At 47.2% G+C, this 23,392-nt stretch overlaps 1 protein-coding gene across 2 annotated transcripts in view; it reads right to left on the bottom strand.

The window, feature by feature from the left end:
- Positions 1-23,392, bottom strand: part of PKHD1 (PKHD1 ciliary IPT domain containing fibrocystin/polyductin) — a 454,238-nt gene that overhangs the window by 14,424 nt on the left and 416,422 nt on the right. For both annotated transcript variants that reach the window (XM_077315063.1, XM_077315054.1), the window contains exons 60-61: positions 7,952-8,087; positions 5,809-5,896 (exon numbers count right to left, since the gene is read on the bottom strand). In XM_077315063.1, the coding sequence (XP_077171178.1) occupies positions 5,809-5,896; positions 7,952-8,087 (224 nt within the window). The remainder of the gene's footprint in view (positions 1-5,808; positions 5,897-7,951; positions 8,088-23,392) is intronic.

Genomic DNA, 23,392 nt, shown 5'->3' with positions numbered 1-23,392 from the left:
AATATTACTGATTTAATGGCTGGATATCTGGATTTCATTCTGAAAACTCTCTGAGAACTAGCCATCTGTTGGTGTAATTGCGGGGGGGGGGCATCCAATTTCCTAAATATTGGTGCAGGTGGTGCGAGCAGGGGGCAGGGGGGGGCGTTACGTATCAGGAGTTCTGTAGGATATTGGCCAATATCCAGAGAACACAAACAGAACCCCTTACTTGTTTGGTTAATCAATTACTTCCAGCATGAAATGTGTGCATTGCTGTAATGATAATATTTTGCTGTGACACATGTACACAATGATGTGTTCAGTATAACAGATCGTGCTACCTTACCTGCCTTCTTCTGTCCTTTTTCTAGCAAGCAACAAAATCTGTGCCATGTGAGGAGAGGCTGAGAGAGTTGGGTATGGGTAGCTTAGAGAAGAGGAAGGCAAGGGGTGAGAGGAGAACTGTGGGAAGGGTCCTGGGTGGGCATGTCTACAGCCCTGCTTCCCAACCCTATTCTGCCCCATTGCACCACTTCTAGGGTTTCTCGAAGCCTGAAGGATGTTTCAGGGTTTTTTCAATGGTAAAAAAGTTGAGAAAGACTGATGTAAATGGTAGACATGTTGAAGACGAGTCCAGCTTGTTTCTTGCAGCTTAAAGGCAAGGACTAGGAGCCCTGGGTTCAAATGATGGGAAAGGAGGTTCCACTTAAATATTAGGAAGCATTTTCTGGTGGCGAGGGTTGTTTGTAGATGGAATATGCTGCCTCAGAGGGTGGTAGAGTCTCCTCTATTGGAAGTTTTTAGGGGATGGAATGAGCATCTGTCAGGAGGACGCGATTTTCAAGTCACCGAGAAGGGGGGGGGGGGCTGATCTGGATGGCCCTCAGTGGTCTCAACCAGCTCTGTGTGATTCTGACTCCTTGAGACAGACCGTGCTTGATTACTTTAACAGTGATAATAGTTAAATGACTGGACTGATTAGAGAACTTTTCAGGATGTGATAATTAATTACACAAGTATTCCTGACAGACTAACGAATGGAAGGAGAGCCCCAAAGAGTGTGCCAAAAAAATTCTGTGGTACTGGGCATTTTAAATCTATAGGTGTTTCCGGATTGTTCTATTACCAACAGTTTTGAGGGCTGTTTCTTACATTAGCCGTACTGCAAAGATAACAAAGTCTGTGTCCTTATTTAAGTACTAGCTTCAAAGCCCATTCCTAAGAACAGGCCTTGAAAGGGCCCCCTCCCTTGCCCCCCCCCCCCGGCCAGGCAGCTTAAGGTGGCTTTGGGCTGCAGCTCGCTGCCGGATCAATGGGGCGGGCCAGGGCTGGCCAGCTCATTAGCAGGCCCAGGACAGAGCTCCTTAGCAGGCACCTAGCAGACTGGGAGGCCCTCGTTAGCAGGCCCTCCACCATGACCCTTTGCCCAGGGCCCTCTCCCCTTCCCTGCTGCTGGCTCCAGCCACTGAAGTGTGTCTGAGAGCAAAGAGGCCAGAGGCCAGGGATGGAGGGCAGGAGCTATAGGGGTAGGGCTGCATCCTGACTGGTCCTATTCCAACTTAGACAGGCTGTTTCACATATAGAGGAACCATGGACAAGAATGTATGTATGTTTTCTTTTTTTTTTTTTGGATTTATAGCTTGCCACTCTCAGGAACCAGCTTGTAGCAGGTTACACAACAATCCATACAGCATAATACAATAAAATCCCTTTAAAACCCCATTAAACCCCCAATTTCTAAACAACAATACAACTTTCCATGGATGGCAATTGTAGTCTCACACTAAGACAAACACCTCCACACCATACTGGCTCTCATCATGTTAGAAGAAGGAGAAGAAGAGCTGGGTTGTTGTTTTTTTGTCCCCTACTTCTTCTACCTGAAGGAGTTTCAAAGCAGCTTCCAAACACCTTTTTCTTCCTCTCCCCACAACAGTCCGCCTGCGAAGTAGGCTGAGAAAGCTCAAAGAGAACTGGTCTCTGAGAACAGCTCTGAGAGAACGGTGAGTAGCCCAAGATCACCCAGCTAGCTGCATAAAGAAGAGTGGGAAATCAAGCCAAGTTCTCCATAGTAGAGGCCACCACTCTTAACCATGCTGGCTCTCAGGGCTGAAGAACAATGGGAGGTGCGTCACTGAAGTGCCAGAAGGGGCTCTTGGTGCTATTTTGCTAAGTGGGCAAAGAGGGGATAGCTGAAAATGCTTCTTTTCATAACAGCAGCTTTCGCCCTCGGTTTTCTTGGGGGGGAGGGAGCCAGTTGCCTCTGAACACATTTCTGCACATGTTGGATAATGCACTTTCAATACACTTTATAAACTGTAGAGCAGTGGTCCCCAACCTTTTAATCACCGGGGACCGGTCAATGCTTGACAATTTTACTGAGGCCAGGGGGGGGGGTAGTTTTTTGCCGAGGGACGTCGCCGCCACCTGAGCCCCTGTTCCACTTGCTTTCCCGCTGGGACCCCTGACTTCTCACCACCCGCCTGAGGGGTGCTGCCAGCAGCAGCTACGCAGTGCCATGCCCCAGCCATGGCAGCCACTGGAGAGCACCAAAGGTGAGCCGGCGGCAGAGTGGCAGGGCAGCCCTCAAGGCAGTAGCAAGGGAGGAGGATGAAGAGGAGCTGCGGCCTGGTACCAACTGATCCACGGACCGGGACCGGTCCCTGGACTGGGGGTTGGGGACCACTGCTGTAGAGGAAAAGCCAGCTGCAAAAGCACATTGAAAGTGCATAATCCAACATGTGCAGATGGGCCTAGGAAAGTCTACTTCTAAAGTGCATTGAAAGTGCATTATCCAATGTGCGCGGAATGAGGTCAGATCCAGGCACATCATCATGTTCAGATGTTTTCATGCAATCATCTATCTGATTTACTTCTGAGTGCCTTGACTACCTATCGTGTTCTTGGCTAACTGTAGCGCCAGCTTTTCCAGAGGATGCCCGTCAATGGTGCTGATTTTGTAATTGCCGTTCCGCATCTCGGAGGAAGCCTGGAGTCACATCCCGTACTCCTCCAAGGAGGCGATCTCAGCTTTCTGGCACATATGCTTCAAATCCCAGAATATTATGGATATATATATGGGGCTCATCACAAAAGATCTCTGAAGCAAGCTGGTATTTAACGCAGGAGGGAGCTCATTTGGCGCTAAAGCACTTTCGGAGAGGCAGTTTGGCGGCTGTCAGACGAAGCCAGCTGAGTGTACGCAGCAGACCCATTTAGTTTAAATGCTGCTACGGACGCTCCGAAGAAGGACATTTGTCAAAGGAATAAACGCAGCAAACGATTATGCAGCGAACATCTGCGGAGCGCACTCCCCTCGTTCCTAGCGTTTATTGACTATTAATTTGATGCATGCATCTTTTAAAGAATGCAAAATGCCTTTTCCCCTTTTTGGTGACTGTCCTTTTGCTGAGCCATACTCCTTCCTCTCTCTCTCTCTCTCTCCCCCCCCCTCCCCCTCATATTCTTTCTAGAGCTTCCCTTGTGGTTTAATTAATTTTAGGTCAGACGAAGAAATAAAAGTTCCTTCTCAACTCACAAAACATTTTAAATTTTTTCTTTAAAAAACCACACAGATGAGTGTGGAAAAGCAAAACCCTGACAAGGTTTCTGTTGTCGAAAAGCCCTTGTTTCTCATTTGGGGGGGGGGGGGCGGAGTCAGCTGCAAAGCTGGGATCCATTCTGAGCTGGCGGGACGTGTCGCCCATCAGGCAGCCGACCGGGGCCGAAGGGGGCCAGGGGTTATCATGCTGCAACTGTCTCGTCAAAGGTCCGCCCAGTGGAACGAGTGTCACCCCTGAGGTCGCCGGCTCGCATGTAAATCAAAATTACCTCATTGGCTCCCTTGGAGAGATGCCAATTGAAGCCAGTTGAGCGACGGCCGGGGTTAATGCCAGCCACAGCCATCAGCCCATTACGTTGGGAGCTTTAAAAGCGGCGAGGGGGCACCAGGGTCATTAGGCTCATAATTGAAAGACATTTGCCCAGGCAATTTCTCTTCCTCGCTTTCCAGCCTGCCTGCCTGGGCTGCCATGACCCCTGGAAAGGCACAGGTAGCATGAGCAGGGCTCATGTGGGCTAAGCCCATTATGCCTCCCCATTGGCACGTGGCGGGAATCCCTGCATATTGCCGCTGAGGCTGTTTCCTGACTCCATTATTCTCAAATAGTTCAGCAAGCACAGGAAGGGCCGCTAACAGCCCGGAGCTTGAATGGCTTCCCTTTCCTAGGGAGCAGAGAAATGCCTCATGTTTTTCAGAGCCTTAATTCTCCCACAGGTATCCCAGTGCTATGACAGTGGACTCTGGGAAAGTGAAATCTCCCCCTCTCCATAAGTGACTTCCTCTCATGGGGAAGTCACTGAGGACAGTCTGCTTAAAAGAAACACACCCTTGTTAGACAGAGCTGTTCTATCAGGGCTGTGACTGAGGCCAGAAATTAATCATCCAGGCCCCCACTTATAAGGTACTGTTTTGCCATCACAGCCTAACCCCCTCCGTGGACGAATACTGAAGTCCATTTTGCAAATAGCCTGGGGCCTGAGCCAGTGAGAGCTGGTCACGGAGAGCACCATTTCGGCCTTCCGCTGCCCCCCCCCAGAGTGGCCAGGAAGTTGGGGAGGGCAGCAGAGCTGGCGCAGAATGCCTTTTCTGCCCTCCCCTGGCGGCCAAAGGGACGGTGAGAGTGGTGGGGCTGGTGCAGAGCATGCCAAGTCAGGTCTCCCTGTCCTGGCAGCCAGGAGGCTGGTGAGAGCAGCCAGCAGGGGGACAGGGTAGAGTGTGGCAAGCTGGCCCTCCCTACCGTCCCCTGGCATCCAGAAAGCCAGGCAGGACAGGGTGGCCAGCACAGGCCATGGGAGGGGGGTGAGCAGGGAGTGCAATGGGCCTGCAGCAGAGTGGGGTGGAGGGGCCATGGACAGCCACCCGAAGGACGGCTCTTCAGCCTCATGGAAGGGGGAGAAGGAGGAGGAGGATGGTGGGGAAAAGCCCTCAGTGGGGGAGAGCCCAAGGACTTTTTAATGCTATAGGGCTTTATTTGTATCTGGGGGGTTGGAATTTGCATGTGAACTTCCAATTCTTAGAAGCCACTCCGAGACTATTGTTAAAGAGTAGCCTAGAAATAAAAATATAAATAAATATTCATTATTTGTTTCTTTGTTTGGTTGTAGGGTACAAAAATATAAATAAATAAATGAATGAATAAATGAATAAATAAATTATATATATATATATATATATATATATATATAATTTGGTATGATCTATGCCTGTTTTAATATGTTGTGACCTGCCCTGAGCCAACCGGGGAGAGTGGGCTATAAAAATAAATATTACTCTAATTGTGATCTCTTTCACTGGAGCTTTGTAAGCATGTTATCCAGAAGGGAGCAGATTTTATACAGGAGGGAGAAGAGGCAGTAAAAATAATCCTAATTATTTGCACCCCAATGTTCGGGAAGGATAGATTTGCATGCCCCAATGATGGAGGCAGCTTCTTCCAAAGGGAAACATTTCCCTGGGATCTGATCAGGGATGTCTGGGGAAGAAGCAAGCTGGCCCCAGGGGACAGGGAGGCAGACTCCCCCAGGCACCTGCAACAGGGATCCCGGCAAGAAGCACGGGGCCAGGCCAAGCTAGTTAGAGAGGAGGCCACGGAGCCATCTGCCTGGCTGTTGTGCAGGAGAGTCGTAGCAGAGTCGTAACCTGGGGCAACGTGTGGAACAGAGAAGTCCCCGAAGCAATAATCAAGGAGCAGAACATGTCTAAGCTCTTTGTGAATGGAGAGGGATGTGTCCCAGCAATGCTTAGAACCACACAGATGTCCAAACCTTTCAACGCAACATTCAGATCGCCTTGGAGATGAGCTGCCACAATCCAGGATTTGGAGGGGAAGCCTAACATTAAAACTCGCTGCCCCTGCAGAAAAGAAGAAGGAAAAACAAGGGGGACGGGTTGGCATGTTTCCCCCTTCCTCCAAGTTGTTGGTATTTGCAAATATGATCAACTGGAGGAAGGAAAATTTCAGGCATCATATTTTAAGAGGCAACCTGGACTTCTCTATCCAGCTGCCTTCATTCAGTTTTTCTTTGTCTCAGGCAAAATGGAGGGATTAAAAGCAAACAGTATCAATACCTGCTGCTCAGCTTCAACCCCAGTTAGGCAAATCATGTCAGATCAATGCCTTTATTTCTGTGGCTGGTCTGACTGGGGTCCAGATCCACACATCTCTAAAATAGCCTCCGCTCCCTCACCATCATTAGGCAAAGAGACATTTACCGGTTGTACAGAAAGTCCTGGATGCACACTTGAAGCAGCCGTGCTGAGTCAGACCATGGGGCCATCAGGGTCAGCATTGTCTACTTTGACCGGCAGCAGCTCACACTCAGGTTTTTTACGACACCCATTCCTTGATCCTTTTTTCAAAAAATGGTGACGACAGCGATTGAATCTGGGACCTTCTGCATGAAAAGCTCTTCCACGGAGCCACAGCCGTGCCCGTCCTCCAGCGCTGCACGCCAATCGCGCGAGTGAAACTTTCTGCTACCCCATTTACAGCATGAACTGCCAAGCATGGCTGTGCCACCCGCCACATTGTGCCCCATTGCTTGTTGTTAGCTGCAGGGCACAAGGTCACATCCACCCAGCAAAGATCCCCAACCAAACAGAATTTGATGGCTCTGCCAAATGTAAGCTGAACCCCACTGGTGTGCGTTACTGGAGTGTTTCCATCTCGGGGCAAAGGAAATGGCTGGAGAAGAAACCGCCCTTAAGGAAGGTGGAGTTGTGGAACAAGGGGCATGAAGGGGAGAGCAGGTGGGAAGGGCCAGGTGAAAAAGCCTCCATGGTTAGAATTGGGGGAAGGAGGAGTGGGGACCAGGCACATCTGGCAAGTGTCTGGTACCTCTATGCCTTAGGAATTGTATTTCTAGCTGCTGCTGCTGACAGGGCCAGCTCCCGGGCGCACGTTCCCCGGATATTACAGCCATCTGCTCCCCACGGCATGAGTTCTGTCCTTTGAAACGCTACAAGGATTGGTATGGAGGGCAGTGGAAGGCAGTTTTATTTCGGGCTGTGTTTGATTGGTTTCGCTTTTCCTATTGGCTGTCAGGACTGGGAATCTTAAATTGTGAATCTTTGTTGTTTTTTATTGTGTTTTTACCATGTTTTATTTACATTGTAGGCCACTGTGAGTTCCGCAAGGGAGAACGGAGGCTAATAAATGTTTTAATCAATCAGTTAAGTAATTGATCACTTAACCAATCAAACAAGAATTTTTCCCCTTCAAGACATTCTATGATTGAGGCTTATAGCCTGAGCCCATCTCCTACGTGGATAGGAGACCTTCAAGGATAACCTGTGTAGCTGAGCAGAGGAAAGCAATGGCAGGCCACCTTTACTTCCCTCTTGCCCTGAGGAGCCCAGGAGTTGGGATTGCCACAAGTCAGTTCTGCCCAAAGGAGCTTACCTCAAACAGAAGAGTCTCCGAGTTGCTCTGAGCCTTTCAACTCGCAAGTCTCTAAGATAAGGAAGGCTGTGACCCTGCGAGCTACACGGTGCGTGTGAAATCCCTTGAAGTCAATAGGATTTGCATCATGTGTAGCATCATGGCTCAAAGTTGCGTCTCTAAAGACGTTTATGGAGACTTATCATGCCTTTCTGGAACCTTTGCAAATTTGTTCTGTATTGGACACTTGAATCTAGAAGATCACAGCCACAGGGGAGATTCTTAACCTACAAACCAAACATGGTGGTGGAAAATGCCATCAAGTCACAGGTTTTCAAGACAAGAGGCAGTGACAGGTGGTTGGCCATGGCCTGTCTCTGCACAGCAACCGTGGACTTCCTTGGTGGGCTCCCATCCAAGCGCCAACCGGGGCTGACCCTGCTTAGCTTCCATGATCTGAGGAGACTGAGCCAGCCTGAGCCACCCAGGCCAGGACAAACCCAAACATGCTCTTCATAATTCCATACCTGCTTGTCCAGGAAAACAACCTGTGGCTTCCTGGGCAGTGGTCTTCCTACAACTCCATCAGACGGCTGAATCCAGAGGGAGAGGTTGTAAGGCCTGATGTACAGGCAAGTTCTTCCCGTTCCACTACTTCCATTCCTGATGAATGGGAAAGGGAGAGAAAAGGGAGACGGAGGTCACTAACGGTGAATAACTCAGAAGAGACAAAATAATCATCACTGCTTCTTGGTGACAGAACTTCGAAACTCTGCCAGTGCTGTAAGACACCATCCACCATGTCATTCTAGCAAGACATTAGTTTGTGCTGAATATCTTCATTATGCTGCATATTTGTTGGTTAACTTCATGATGTTGTTTACTAATTAACTGCTAATTTACTCTCCCCTTATATCTATACTCTGATGATTCCTATTTCATTATCTGAGGAACTGTGCATGCAGATGAAAACTCAAACACTGAATAAAACTTTATTGTTCTTACAGGTACCACTGGACTCAAATTTTGTCCTGCTGTTCCAGGCCAACATGGCTACCCACCAGAGTCTAAAGGTAAAATGTCTTTTCTGTTGGAATATGCAAGCTCTTCTGTGCTTATATACAAAGAAGTAACTGGGAAATTCTGCAGGGACAGTAAACAAGACAGCCAACTAGAATAACAAGGTTATTTCAAATAGTTCCCCTTCTTCCCTTTGATTGGCTTTCAGGTTTCCCCCTTCTCTTCTGAGAACAGTTAGGCCCATTCCGCACAAGTTAAATGTAGCAGGAGTGTGGCAAATTGTAAAGACTACTAATTTGCAGTTATGCACGACGTCGCACACAATCTGCCACACTCCTGAAACCTATCAGCAAAAAGCGATTCGTTGTAGCGCTTAAAGGGGAATCCAGAAAAGTGGATTCACCCTCTGAAAAGCGCTAAACTCTTGCAAGCAGTCTGCAACACTAGCGGAAAAGACCTGTGCGTTAACATTGTTGTGCTTTCAGCAAAGTCCCTCCCCCTGGCTCTCTCCCCTGGAACTTCCGGCGAAGCGATCGCCATTTTTTTTTCTCCGAGCGAGCAGAAGGCAACGAACCAGCGAGCCTTCATTCACCCAGTGAGGCTTCTCCAGCTGCAGTCCCTCCACAGAGCTGCTTTAAAGCTCCCCTAAGTCACCAAGCACAACACAGCCCCGTTTGCAAGTTCCTTTTATTTTCGGCCGAAAATCACACCTATGCACCGGGGGGGGGGGGGTTCACTCAGGGGAGCGTGGCAATGATGAATCAGCAGCTCACACGCCAGCTGCCAGCTAGATGGGTCTCTACGATAGGAGGAAGCAAGGAATCAAGGAGTCGAGGCATATTCATTGCAACGTGTGTTTTTCTTTTTGTTCTTAAAGGGAAAGGGTCTTCTCTGGAGCATGATAACACCTACCCATTGGCTGTTTGTTTGATTGACGGCCAGGGGTGGGACAAAGCACGGAAAAAATCGCTTCCTTTCTAGCAATTTTTGGCGAGACCGGAAACCTGTGGGAAACGATTGAAACGCTACTGGCTTCCACTACAAAGGCAGGTATGCGTTATGCCGAATTCTGCTATTTTAAATTCCGTTATTTCTTTCTGCAAGCAATCTGCCACATTGATCCTTGTGCAGAATGGGCCTTAGTTCTCTTTCTCTCTCTAGCTCTCTATCCTCGTTTCTATTGTTGTTGTTGTTGTTGTTAGGTGCGAAGTTGTGTCCGACCCATCGTGACCCCATGGACAATGATCCTCCAGGCCTTCCTGTCCTCTACCATTCCCCAGAGTCCATTTAAGTTTGCACCTACTGCTTCAGTGACTCCATCCAGCCACCTCATTCTCTGTCGTCCCCTTCTTCTTTTGCCCTCGATCGCTCCCAGCATTAGGCTCTTCTCCAGGGAGTCCTTCCTTCTCATGAGGTGGCCAAAGTATTTGAGTTTCATCTTCAGGATCTGGCCTTCTAAAGAGCAGTCAGGGTTGATCTCCTCTAGGACTGACCGGTTTGTTCGCCTTGCAGTCCAAGGGACTCGCAAGAGTCTTCTCCAGCACCAGAGTTCAAAAGCCTCAATTCTTTGACGCTCGGCCTTCCTTATGGTCCAACTTTCGCAGCCATACATTGCAACGGGGTAGACCATAGCCTTGACTAAACGCACTTTTGTTGGCAGGGTGATGTCTCTGCTTTTTAGGATGCTGTCTAGATTTGCCATAGCTTTCCTCCCCAGGAGCAAGCGTCTTTTAATTTCTTTGCTGTAGTCCCCATCTGCAGTGATCTTGGAGCCCAGGAAAATAAAATCTGTCACTATCTCCATTTCTTCCCCATCTATTTGCCAGAAATTGAGAGGGCTGGATGCCATGATCTTTGTTTTCTTGATGTTGAGTTTCAAGCCAACTTTTGCACTCTCCTCCTTCACCCGCATCAACAGGCTCTTTAGTTCCTCTTCACTTTCTGCCATTAGAGTGGTATCATCTGCATATCTGAGGCTGTTGATATTTCTCCCTGCAATCTTGATCCCAATTTGTGACTCCTCTAATCCCGCATTTCTCATGATGTGCTCTGCATACAAGTTAAATAGGCAAGGCGACAGTATACAGCCTTGCCGAACTCCTTTCTCAATTTTGAACCAGTCAGTGATTCCATGTTCAGTTCTCACTGTTGCTTCTTGGCCTGCATATAAATTTCTCAAGAGACAAATAAGATGCTCTGGTATTCCCATCTCTTTAAGAACTCGTTTCTATACAGTTCTCTTATTCAATAAATATATTTTGTTCAGCTATACTGCTTTCGCTCCTTTCGTTGTTTGGCTTCGAGCCCTTGGCCATGCTCAGCCATGTTCTTACCAGCTGGTCCTTTAATGAGACCCCTAGTACCTCAGGGAGTCCAGTGTACATACTGGCTCCCTGCTAAGTGGGCTCCTCCTGTGCTCCCTAATCCGAGGCTGTGACAAAATTCAACAGAAAGACAACTCAACATCAACACCACCCAAGAACAATATAATACAGGATAAAGGGTGGGAAACTGTCCCGACGGCGATCCAGGAGGAGAAGGTGGACCGGCTGCACGTGGTGCCTTATGAGGTGCCCTCCATCCCCGTCCCCTTTGCTGTGTCATGTATGCCTCTGGCATGCACGCTCCTGGGGCAGTCACACCTAGTCCGGGGGAAAAGTCGCGTCATCAATGGGTGGCCGCCCTTAATGGCAGCCGCTCTTAATTGAAAACTACCTTTATGTACCACAATTGGCAAAAAACCTTATCTCCACTAGAGTGCTTTCAAAAAGAGAAACAATCACTTCCTTTGGAGAAAGATATCTAATTAAAGAAAATGGAGGACTGATTGCAATTCAGAAGGTGCACCAGGACCTGTATGCACTTGAAACATGCACAAAATGGAAACCTAACAAAGAACTGCAACCACAAAAAAATGTTCTTGGCTATGGCAGGAACATTTAGCACCTAGAGACAGCTATGCAGTTGCCCAACATGAAAGCCAGAACTTGACAAAAGCAATATTGAAATGAATTGCATGCATTGCATTTAAGCAGAAGAGACAAGGCCTAGGGACATGAAGAAAGCCAGAAAGAACACCCTTTGGAACAATTACATAGGGATGTCATAGAATGATAGAATCACAGAATTGGAAGATACCTCCATGGTTATAGAATCATAGAATCTTAGAGTTGGAAGGGGCCATACAGGCCATCTAGTCCAACCCCCTGCTCAACACAGGATCAGCCCTAAGCATCCTAAAGCATCCAAGAAAAGTGTGTATCCAACCTTTGCTTGAAGACTGCCAGTGAGGGGGAGCTCACCACCTCCTTAGGCAGCCTATTCCACTGCTGAACTACTCTGACTGTGAAAATTTTTCCTGATATCTAGCCTATATCATTGTACTTGTAGTTTAAACTCATTCCTCTGCAGCCAACGGAAACAGCATCCTGCCCTCCTCCAAGTGTTAATCTTAAAGACTTAAAGAGGGCTATCATGTCCCCTCTCAACCTCCTTTTCTCTGACCAGTGCCGTATACAAGGGGACTATGACATCTTGTGATTTTGATGTGATGTCCCTGTTGATACAGCCCAAAATGCTATTCGCCTTTTTTACCGCTGCATCACACTGCCTGCTCATGTTTATTTTACAATCCACAAGTACCCCAAGGTCTTGTTCACACAGTGTTACCTAGAAGTGTATCCCCCATCCAGTAGGCATGCTTTTCATTTTTCTGAACCAGATGCAGAACTTTACACTTATCTTTATTAAATTGCATCTTGTTCTCATTTGCCCATTTTTCCATTGTGTTCAGATCTCGTTGAACTCTGTCTCTATCTTCCGGAGTATTTTCCAGTCCTCCCAATTTGGTGTCATCTGCAAACTTGATGAGTAGTCCCTCCACCCCCTCATCTACATCATTAATAAATATGTTAAAAAGTACCGGACCGAGCCTGGAGCCCTGAGGTACCCCGCTACTCACCTCCCTCCAGTCTGATGAAACACCATTGACAACAACTCTTTGAGTGCGGTTCTCTAACCAATTCCCTATCCACCTAACTATCTGAAAATCCAGATTGCAGTCCTTCAATTTATCCATCAGAATATCATGGGGAACCTTATCAAAAGCTTTACTAAAATCCAAGTAAATGACATCAACCGAATTTCCCCGATCCAGCAAACCTGTTACTTGGTCAAAAAAGGAAACCAGGTTGGTCTGACAGGACCTGTTGGAGACAAATCCATGCTGACTTTCTTGGATCACCAAATTGTTCTCCAGATGTTTGCAGATCGCTCCCTTTAATATCTGCTCCATTATGTTACCCACAACAGAGGTCAGACTCACTGGTCTGTAGTTCCCCGGGTCATCCTTCCTCCCTTTTGTGAAGATCAGAATAATGTTTGCTCTCTTCCAGTCCTCCGGGACATCTCCAGTCCTTAAAAAGGGCCCCAAGATGATGGACAAAAGGTTCTGCAAGTTCTCCGGAAAGTTCTTTGAGCACTCTCGGGCCCAGGGGATTTGAACTCATCTAGTACAGCTGTCATGGCCCCGTCTCCAGAGAGTGCCTCTGCACCATTGCCTGAGCTCATTCTGCCAGCTCCCTCGGAGGAAGAAGTGGAGGACCTAGAGCAAAGCAGCAAGGTGCTGCTTAGAGAGGCAAGTCCCGATAGGGAGCCACAACCAGGTCCTAGCCAGACAAGCACCATGCCCTCTGCACCAGCATTACCTCAGCCTGCAGCAACACCCCTGAACAGCCCAGACTCATCTCCAGAGCGCAGGAGGGAATGCAGGAGGACAACGTTGGCAACACGCAGGAAAAGTGCTCAGCTTAGACTAAAGCAACAGGCTAGGTTGGGCTCACGTGGGGCTCATTCATCAGAGGAACGCTGAGTGCCAGGTGCAGCCACTTGGTGTGACAGCTCAGCTTGTTCTTAAGCACAGCAGAAGTGCTTCTCAGTGTGGCTGCATCCTGTGCACGTGTCCACCCGTTGCCTTGACTGGTTTCCTGCTCACCGACGCTTCAGCGAAGCTCTGTTTGACTGACTCCTGGCTTGACCCTTGCTTCACCTGACTAGACTACGCTTTGATTGAATGCTCCACAGATTCCCGGCTTGACCTTGGTAAAGATAGATGACAACTCTTTCGGTTCTCCTTTGGACTTCATCCGCTAACAATTCCTGATAAGACCCGGACTGGACTTTTGACTACTCTCTTGTACGTGCTTTGGATTTGCTTGACTCTGTAACCGTGCTTGCCCTTGCACTAGCCCTGCGTGTGCTTGGCTAGGGCAGCACAGCAGCTAAATTCCTCTCAACAACCTCTCTGTCCATGTCAGCTTGGCTACTGCCATCTCTAGATGTGCCTAAACCCTTTGACCTGTGGGGAAAAAAACAGATGTAAAATAGGCACTGAGCCTTTCTGCTTTCTCTGCATCCTCCGTTAGAGTTTGTCCATCTGCACCCAACAGTGGGCCTATTGCCTCCTTTACTTTATGTTTGCTCCTCATATAACTGAAAAATCTTTTCTTGTTACAATGGACTTCCCTGGCCAATCTTAGCTCACTCTCAGCTTTGGCTCCATACCACATTTTACCAACTCACCAATAAGAATATCATATGCAACCTTATCAAAAACCTTACTGAAATAAAAGTAAACAATGTCTGTTTTCCAATGAAAACAGAGACCTCTAGGAAAAACATATATATCTGAATCTTTGTTGATGATTTTTCTATGTACACAGTGACCTACTTAATCAAAGAAAAAAAGCCAAGTGTTTGAAAAATTCAATGCATATGTTGTGATGGCGACCAACAAGTTCCATAGAAAGCCACTGGCAATTCAGACTGATAATGGAGGAGAATAAATGGAGCATGAGATGAAGGTGTAACTAGCTGCACAAGAACCTGAGCATAAACCCCGAATCCAATATCCTCCAGATCAAAATTGCATAGAAGAATCGCTTGGTGGCTGAGATGTACAGATGCATACCTCATGAAGTAGAACTACATGAGAAGTACTGGGGAAAAGTAGTAAACACTGTTACTTATCTACTAAACAAACTACTCACAAAAGGTGCTAAAGGCACACCATATGAACTGTGGCATAGGCACAAACACAGCATGATTTACATTTTTATTGCCATTGTTGACTTAATTTGTTATTTTTATGAAAATGGGGAAGACTATGATAAAATAGTCTAACACCTTAACAAGGAACTGGAAGTGAAAGGACTGGGAAACATCAGCTATTATCTGGAAATACAAAGGGGGGAGATGGGAGTTGTTTCCTCAACCAAAAAAAAGAAAATCCTAGAATTCATTAACATGATATAAACTAAGCTAGCAGGCACTCCCATGGAGGTGAACTAACTGAAACAACAAGGCAATGATGGACTATTAAGCAACAACAAACAATACAGAGAAGCAAGTGGGAGACATCTATACATTGACTGTTTCTGCATATGAGACATATCTTGTTTTCAGGTTTCCATTTGATACTGTGATGCTAGGTTTTCTGCATTTGGACACCCCCTTTCATTTCCCAGGCTGAAATCTGCCATGTTTTCCACATTTGGTTCAAAAGGAGGCAGCCTCTCGTCATGCTCTACTCCCATTCCATTTTTCCAAGGAGGTTTTAGTCTACGCATTCTCTGCAAAGAGATGCCTGATTGCACCTTTCTTTTCATTGTGCGTCATCGTTCCACCGTTCTGTGCCCTCCCTCAGACAGGATTGCATTACTGACCATCTCCCCCCCCTCCCCCAAATTTACTGGACGTAATTTTTTTTAAAGCCTTATTTTATTGCATTATAATGCTGTGTTGACCAAGACTGATTGTCACTTTTTTTTCTCAGAGGCAGCATTGTAACATGATCATTCCTTTTTAAAAAAAAATAATGTTTCAGGGGGAAAGAGGGGGAGGATGGCGATGAATGTTACGTGGAAGGGGATGCATGCATAAATAACTCAAAAAGGTAGGCAGGGGAAGAAAAATGAATACAATCATGTCTCCATTGGGCAGATCCAAATTAGAACACGTGATTAGGGAAGCTCAGAAGTGGGGGGGGGGAGCCAAGCACAGTAGGTGCCTCTTTTTTTTTCTTAAATGGGGGGAAGGGGGCAGAGTGGATTGGAGACAGCACAGGAGGGAAAATAAATCCAAGAGGAAAATCTCTGCTGACAGAAGTCTGGGCTTCTGGATCTTCTGCTGAGAGAAGTTAGGACTTTAAGGGAAGCCTTGCAACCTGGGAATTAGAAAGCCTTTGAACTGACACCCTAACCAATCAGGGATTTTCCTCAGCATTGGAGGCTCGAGGCAGCAAGTTAGTTCAGGACAAGCAGAGAGCTGCATTTTTACTAATGCCAATTTTTCAAATATCGAGGGTTGTATCCACTCCAGGATATTGTGGGAGGAAAGGCAGGGTCACTCCAGATCAATCATGCTTGTTGCAGAGCGAAAATTTAAATGGCCCAAAATCAAAATGTTAACCACATTCAGTGTAGATGGCAGGGATTGAATCAACCTGGGATAGGAACAAAAGCTGACTGCATGGGGGGGAGGGCAGAATCGAACCCAGCATGCCAGATTAGAAGTCCACACTCCTAAGAGGGCCAGTTTGGTGTAGTGGTTAGGAGTGCCGACTTCTAATCTGGCATGCCAGGTTCGATTCTGCGCTCCCCCACATGCAACCAGCTGGGTGACCTTGGGCTTGCCACGGCACTGATAAAACTGTTCTGACCCAGCAGTGATATCCGGGCTCTCTCAGCCTCACCCACCTCACAGGGTGTCTATTGTGGGGAGAGGAAAGGGAAGGCAACTGTAAGCCGCTTTGAGCCTCCTTCGGGTAGGGAAAAGCGGCATATAAGAACCAACTCTTCTTCTTCTTCTTCTTCTTCTTCTTCTTCTAACCACTACACAAAATTGGCTCTCTGGGAAGTGATCTCTGTGGCCTGGAGAAGTGCTGTTATACCAAGGGATGCCCAGGTCACATCTGGAGCTCCTCCCCTCCCTAAAGCCCACCCTCCTCAGCCTCCACCCCTAAAATCTCCAGAGCTTCCAATCCTATTAGCAAGCTAGTTTTCCAAGAGTAAAATCCGCCCTGAGGTATCCTGGGACTGGTGTGCATTTGAAATGACTCTACCCAGCCGCATGCACTCTCTTTATTCCCAGCCCGCACAGCCTCTTCTCTTCTCATTGATTCAGCCCATCTCCTTATATACATGTCTAATACACTGCAGCAAAGTGGCGGCTTGGGGTTTGATATTGTCTCAAAATGAAAAAATATAAAAGCTATTTATTCAGCTCTCCCAGTGCCTGCTTTGAGGTGTTTACAAACAGTGGATTTATAGAGAGGCAGTTTGCTTTACTTTAACTCAATTTCTTCCATTGTCATCCCCCCCCCCCCATTTTTCTTGCACTCCACGGTCCCCGCTGCATGATTTGTTTGCCTTTGCAAAAGATACTAGGGGGAGAATTTTTTTTTTTTTAAATAGAGCAAATCCATCAAAGGCTGAGAATGCATTGCTTCCCAACAGTCATTCATTTTTGGTGCACCTACAATAAATAAGAAAAGTGAGTTGGTTTTTATACCCTGCTTTTCTCTACCCAAAGGACTCTCAAAGCAACTGACAATCGCCTTCCCTTTCTCTTCACACAACAGACCCCCCGTGAGGGAGGAGAGACTGAGAGAGCTCCCAGAGAACTGCTCTGTGAGAACAACTCTATCAGGACCGTGACTAGCCCAAGGTCCCCCAGCTGGCTGCAGATAAAGGAATGGGGAATCAAACACAGCTCTCCAGATTACGGGCTGCTGCTCTTAACCATAATACCAAGCTGGAGCCCATACAACTTGTAGTCCTCCTGGTAGGCGTGATTCCCATTTTGTATCAAGAAGGCAACGCGTGTCCTTTTTCTCATGTGATCTGAATGTTGTGAACTGAATGTTGAGGATATCCCCTGATGCATACTGTGGTGCAGAAGTTGAGAGTTCTGGGCTAGGACAGCCTTTTAAACATTTTGACTGTGGAGGAGCCACTGGAAAGAAAATTCAGACTTCCAGGACCTCGGCCTCCCACCATGCTTCCATAAGTGACGTCACGCCCCGCACCCTGAGCCCTCATTTGGCTCCCTGTGCCTTACTACTATGTAAGAAGGAAAGAAGAGTAAGAGCTGAGAAGACAAACTGGACCATCCCACACTACATCACTTCAGAACCCCTGTGGACCCCCTTCAGAGCCCCGGCAGACCCACAGGGGTCAACGGACCTCTGGCTGGAAATCCTTGGGCATCCCCACTCATGCCATGGAAGCTTGGTGGGTGGGTGACCTCGGGCCACTGACATTGCTTCAGCCTAATCTACCTGCCAGGATCGTGGTAAGGACAAAAAGCATGCGAATAATGCCAGCTGCTTTGCTTCTCCTTTGAGGAGAACGGTAGGGTATAAATGAGTGAAATACTAGACTAGTAGAGGGTCTGCAGGAGTAAACATGGACATGTTGTTCTCAGGCATGTCAGACTGCTGTCTAGCGCCCCCAGTAAGATCCGGAAGCCTAAGGACAGGTCTATAGGGATGGGAAAAGCTCTAAGGCCCATAGAAATTATATCATTATGCCATGGAGTTTGGGGCAAATCCTAGAGCCATTCTGCACCTAGAAAATATAGTGAAATGCTTACCTTTTGCTGACACCATTTTTTTTGGTGTTTTACACAACATTGTCAGCATCCAGCATTCCATCAGCAAACCAGCAGCTACATCCTCCATTTTAAAGTACTAGCCATGTAGTGCGAGCGAGAGGAAAGTAACCAGCAAACAAGTGCTAAGGAAATGTGTGGAGGCAAAGTAGCTCTACCTCTGCCTCCGGCGCCCACCCTCACACCCGCCTCCTCTCCCTCTTCCTAGGGATGCGGCTTTTTTTGTTTGTTTGAAGCAAACTGCCTGGAGCAATGAATATGTGCTAAATCATCCAGGCAGAGCAAAAAAAAAAAATTCCCCCGTTTAAAACAGGGAGAAATGTGATTGGCTGCCTGGCTTGATTGACAGAGGAGAGTCACATGTATAGTGCATTCCTCTACTGGGCCATTTCAAGCAGGTGTGCAGAGTGCCAAGAAGCACGAGAAGTTGACAGAGGAGAGAAGCTCAGTTTTTTACAGCGTTACGCCATTGTGCTGGCGTAACACTGTTTTTTTGATGCGCAGAACAGCTCCACATCATTCCATCACTTCCAGTTTTCATCTTAAGTGACATGGCATGCCTCCCCATTTCCTCCCATTTCCCCCCACAGCAGGCAATGGGGGGGGGGGTTCGGACCTCTCCCACCCTAGCAGGACAGCTGACACCCTTTGCTGCTCTGTTCATTCAAAATGTGCACTTGTGTGTATCAGAAAGATCCTGGGTAGTGCAAGCTTCTGTTGTGTACAGCTAGGGTGCCAAAACAGAATGTCTGAAAAGGACATAGGAAATCATGTATAAGTGAAGTAATGCATGAAGAATAACTGGAAGGCTGATGGGACACTGAGTGAGTCCCAAGCAGGGTCTGTTAAATACACTCAGTAGGAGAACAATTGTTGCTTTTATCAGACCGAGGGAGAAATGTAGCAGAACAGAGTTTCCGGCGCACAGTTAGCAGGCTGCATGCTATGCACATAATGTTCTACTTCACACTGTGCATAAGTGGTTAACCCCAATACGCATCAGCTCTCCCGGGCAAAATCTGTAACCTTTCAGACCAGCTGCCCCTGCCCCTGAACCAGGGAGAAGTACCAAAAGGACAATGGTTGGGAACTGCTCTTGGAATAGGCATTCTTAGGGCAATTCCTCACTTAGGGCATGCTCAGCGTAGAGAATGACAGGCTGAGCGAAGACAGGATTATTACTTAGAGCAGGGGTCCCTCACCTTTCCAAACCTGCGGGGACGTCCGGCATTCTGACACAGGGTCTTGAATGCAGCAACCACAAAATGGCAGAGCCCCAGACATACACACAGAAGAAGTGCAAGTGGCATAAGTTTTTAAAGTACTGGGGAGGAGGAGATGGCACCAAATTGGGTGGAGTAGAGACACCCGCAGGAGACAGAGTTCAACAAAGTCAGAACATGCTGGAAAAGCGGGCAAATGAGAACAAGATGGAATTCAATAAGGAGAAGGGCAGAGTTCAGACAAACGAGAAGCATGGATGCCTTCTGGATGGGAGAGGCGCTTCTGGGGAGCAGTGTGTATGAATGAGATATTGGGGTACTGGTGGACTGTAAGCTAAATAGGCAGCAGTTCTCCTTGGGAGAAACGATCTGTGCGAGTTGGAGGTCACTTGTAACTTCGGAAGATATCCAGGCACCACCAGGAGGTTGGCTGCCAGGCAAGAGGAAACCTGGGAAGAAAGAAATCCTTGTTCAGGATGTGCACAAGCCGTGCACATGATCCAGGTGTGGTAGCTCTCAGCTAAGGATGCCAGCCTCCAGGTGGGGTGTGGGGATGCCCTGGAATTACAGCTCATCTCAAGATTACAGAGATCACTTTCCCCAGAGCCAGTTTGGTGTAGTGGTTAGGAGTTGTTGTTGTTGTTGTTATGTGCGAAGTCGTGTCCGACCCATCGCGACCCCATGGACAATGATCCTCCAGGCCTTCCTGTCCTCTACCATTCCCTGGAGTCCTTTTAAGTTTGCACCTACTGCTTCAGTGACTCCATCCAGCCACCTCATTCTCTGTCGTCCCCTTCTTCTTTTGCCCTCGATCACTCCCAGCATTAGGCTCTTCTCCAGGGAGTCCTTCCTTCTCATGAGGTGGCCAAAGTATTTGAGTTTCATCTTCAGGATCTGGCCTTCTAAAGAGCAGTCAGGGCTGATCTCCGCTAGGACTGACCGGTTTGTTCGCCTTGCAGTCCAAGGGACTCGCAAGAGTCTTCTCCAGCACCAGAGTTCAAAAGCCTCAATTCTTTGACGCTCGGCTTTCCTTATGGTCCAACTTTCGCAGCCATACATTGCAACTGGGAAGACCATAGCCTTGACTAAACGCACTTTTGTTGGTAGGGTGATGTCTCTGCTTTTTAGGATGCTGTCTAGATTTGCCATAGCTTTCCTCCCTAGGAGCAAGCGTCTTTTAATTTCTTTGCTGCAGTCCCCATCTGCAGTGATCTTGGAGCCGAGGAAAATAAAATCTGTCACTATCTCCATTTCTTCCCCATCTATTTGCCAGGAATTGAGAGGGCCGGCTGCCATGATCTTTGTTTTCTTGATGTTGAGTTTCAAGCCAACTTTTGCACTCTCCTCCTTCACCCGCATCAACAGGCTCTTTAGTTCCTCTTCACTTTCTGCCATTAGAGTGGTATCATCTGCATATCTGAGGTTGTTGATATTTCTCCCTGCAATCTTGATCCCAATTTGTGACTCCTCTAATCCCGCCTTTCTCATGATGTGCTCCGCATACAAGTTAAATAGGCAAGGCGACAGTATACAGCCTTGCTGAACTCCTTTCTCAATTTTGAACCAATCCGTGATTCCATGTTCAGTTCTCACTGTTGCTTCTTGACCTGCATATAAATTTCTCAAGAGACAAATAAAATGCTCTGGTATTCCCATCTCTTTAAGAACTTGCCACAATTTGTTGTGCTCCACACAATCAAAGGCTTTAGCATAGTCAATGAAGCAGAAGTAGATGTTCTTCTGGAACTCCCTAGCTTTTTCCATGATCCAGCGTATGTTGGCAATTTGATCTCTAGTTCCTCTACCTCTTCGAAATCCTGCCTGTATTCTGGAAGTTCTCGGTCCACATATTGCTGGAGCCTAGCTTGTAGGATTTTGAGCATAACTTTGCTAGCATGAGAAATGAGTGCAATGGTGCGGTAGTTTGAACATTCTTTGGCATTGCCCTTCTTTGGGATTGGAATGTAAACTGAACTTTTGCAATCCTGTGGCCATTGCTGAGTTTTCCAAATTTGCTGGCATATTGAGTGTAGCACTTTTACTGCATCATCCTTTAAGATTTTGAATAGTTCAACTGGAATGCTGTCACCACCACTAGCTTTATTGTTGCTCAGACTTCCTAAGGCCCATTTGACTTCACATTCCAGGATGTCTGGCTCCAGGTCAGTAACTACCCCACTGTGGTCATCAGGGATGTTAAGCTCGCTCTTGTATAGTTCTTCTGTATAATTTTGCCACCTTTGCTTAATCTCTTCTGCTTCTGTGAGGTCCCTACCATTTTGGTCCCTTATCATACCCATCTTTGCATGAAACGTTCTCTTCATATCTCCAATTTTCTTGAAAAGATCTCTGGTCCTCCCCATTCTATTGTTTTCTTCTATTTGTTTGCACTGTTCATTTAAGAAGGCATTCTTATCTCTTCTAGCTTTTCTCTGGAATTCTGCATTCAATTGGGTGTATCTTTCTCTTTCTCCCTTGCCTTTCACTTCCCTTCTCTCCTTAGCTATTTGTAAAGCTTCCTCAGACAGCCATTTTGATTTCTTGCATTTCTTTTTCTTTGGGATGGTTTTAGTTGCTACCTCTTGTACAATGTTGTGAACCATAGTTGTGTCCATAGTTCTTCAGGCACTCTGTCTATCAGATCTAATTCCTTAAATCTATTTGTCACCTCTACTGTATATTCGTCGGGGATATGATTTAGTTCGTACCTGAGTGGCCTAGTGCTTTTCCCTGCTTTCTTCAATTTAAGCCTAAATTTTGCAACAAGAAGCTCATGATCTGAACCACAATCAGCTCCTGGTCTTGTTTTTATTGCCTGTATAGAACTTTTCCATCTTTGGCTGCAGAGTACATAGTCAATCTGATTTCTGTGTTGACCGTCTGGTGATGTCCATGTGTAGAGTCGTCTCTTGGGTTGTTGGAAAAGAGTGTTTGCTATGACCATTGTATTCTCTTGACAAAATTCTACCAGCCTGTGCCCTGCTTCATTTTGTACTCCAAGGCCAAACTTGCCTGTTATCCCAGTTATCTTTTGGCTTCCTACTTTAGCATTCCAATCCACCATGATGATAAGCACATCATTTTTTGGCGTTGCTTCTATAAGGTGTTGTAGGGCTTCATAGAACTGATCAACTTCATCCTCTTCAGCAGCAGTGGTTGGGGCATAGACCTGGATCACTGTGATGTTGAATGGTTTGCCTTGGATTCAAACTGAGATCATTCTGTCATTTTGGGGATTGTATCCCAAGACTGCTTTTCCTACTCTCTTATTGATTATGAAGGCTACTCCATTTCTTCTGCGAGATTCTTGTCCACAGTAGTATACCTGATGGTCATCTGAATTAAATTCACCCATTCCTGTCCATTTTAGTTCACTGATTCCTAAAATGTCGATGTTCAGTCTTCTCATTTCTTGTTTAACCACGTCCAGCTTGCCTTGATTCATGGATCTGACGTTCCAGGTTCCTATGGAATAAAAATCTTTACAGCATCGGACTGTCTTTTCGCCACCAGTTACTTCCACAACTGAGCGTCCTTTCGGCTTTGGCCCAGCCGCTTCATTCATTCTGGCGCTACTCGTACTAGCCGTCTGCTCATCCCCAGTAGCATATTGGACACCTTCCGACCTGAGGGGCTCATCTTCCAGCGTCATATCGTTATGCCTATTGGAACTGTCCATAGAGTTTTCATGGCAAAGATACTGGAGTGGTTTGCCATTGCCTTCTCCAGTGGATCACCTTTTGTCAGAGCTCTCAGCTATGACCTGTCCGTCTTGGGTGGCCCTGCACGGCATAGCTCATAGCTTCACTGAGCTACGCAAGCCCCCTTGCCACAACAAGGCAGCGATCCTTGAAGGGGGGTGGTTAGAAGTGTGGACTTCTAATCTAATCACTGCTCAGTCAGAACAGTTTTATCAGTGCCGTGGTGAGCCCAAGGTCACCCAGCTGGCTGCATGTGGGGGAGCACAGAATCGAACCCGGCATGCCAGATTAGAAGTGGTTAGGAGTGTGGACTTCTAATCTGGCATGCCGGGTTCGATTCTGCGCTCCCCCACAT

This window comes from Paroedura picta, chromosome 1 (genome assembly GCF_049243985.1).
Source record: "Paroedura picta isolate Pp20150507F chromosome 1, Ppicta_v3.0, whole genome shotgun sequence".
Taxonomy (NCBI): Eukaryota; Metazoa; Chordata; class Lepidosauria; order Squamata; family Gekkonidae; genus Paroedura; species Paroedura picta.
Note: the sequence above shows the minus strand (reverse complement) of the source record. Positions and strands in the feature narration are given on the sequence as shown.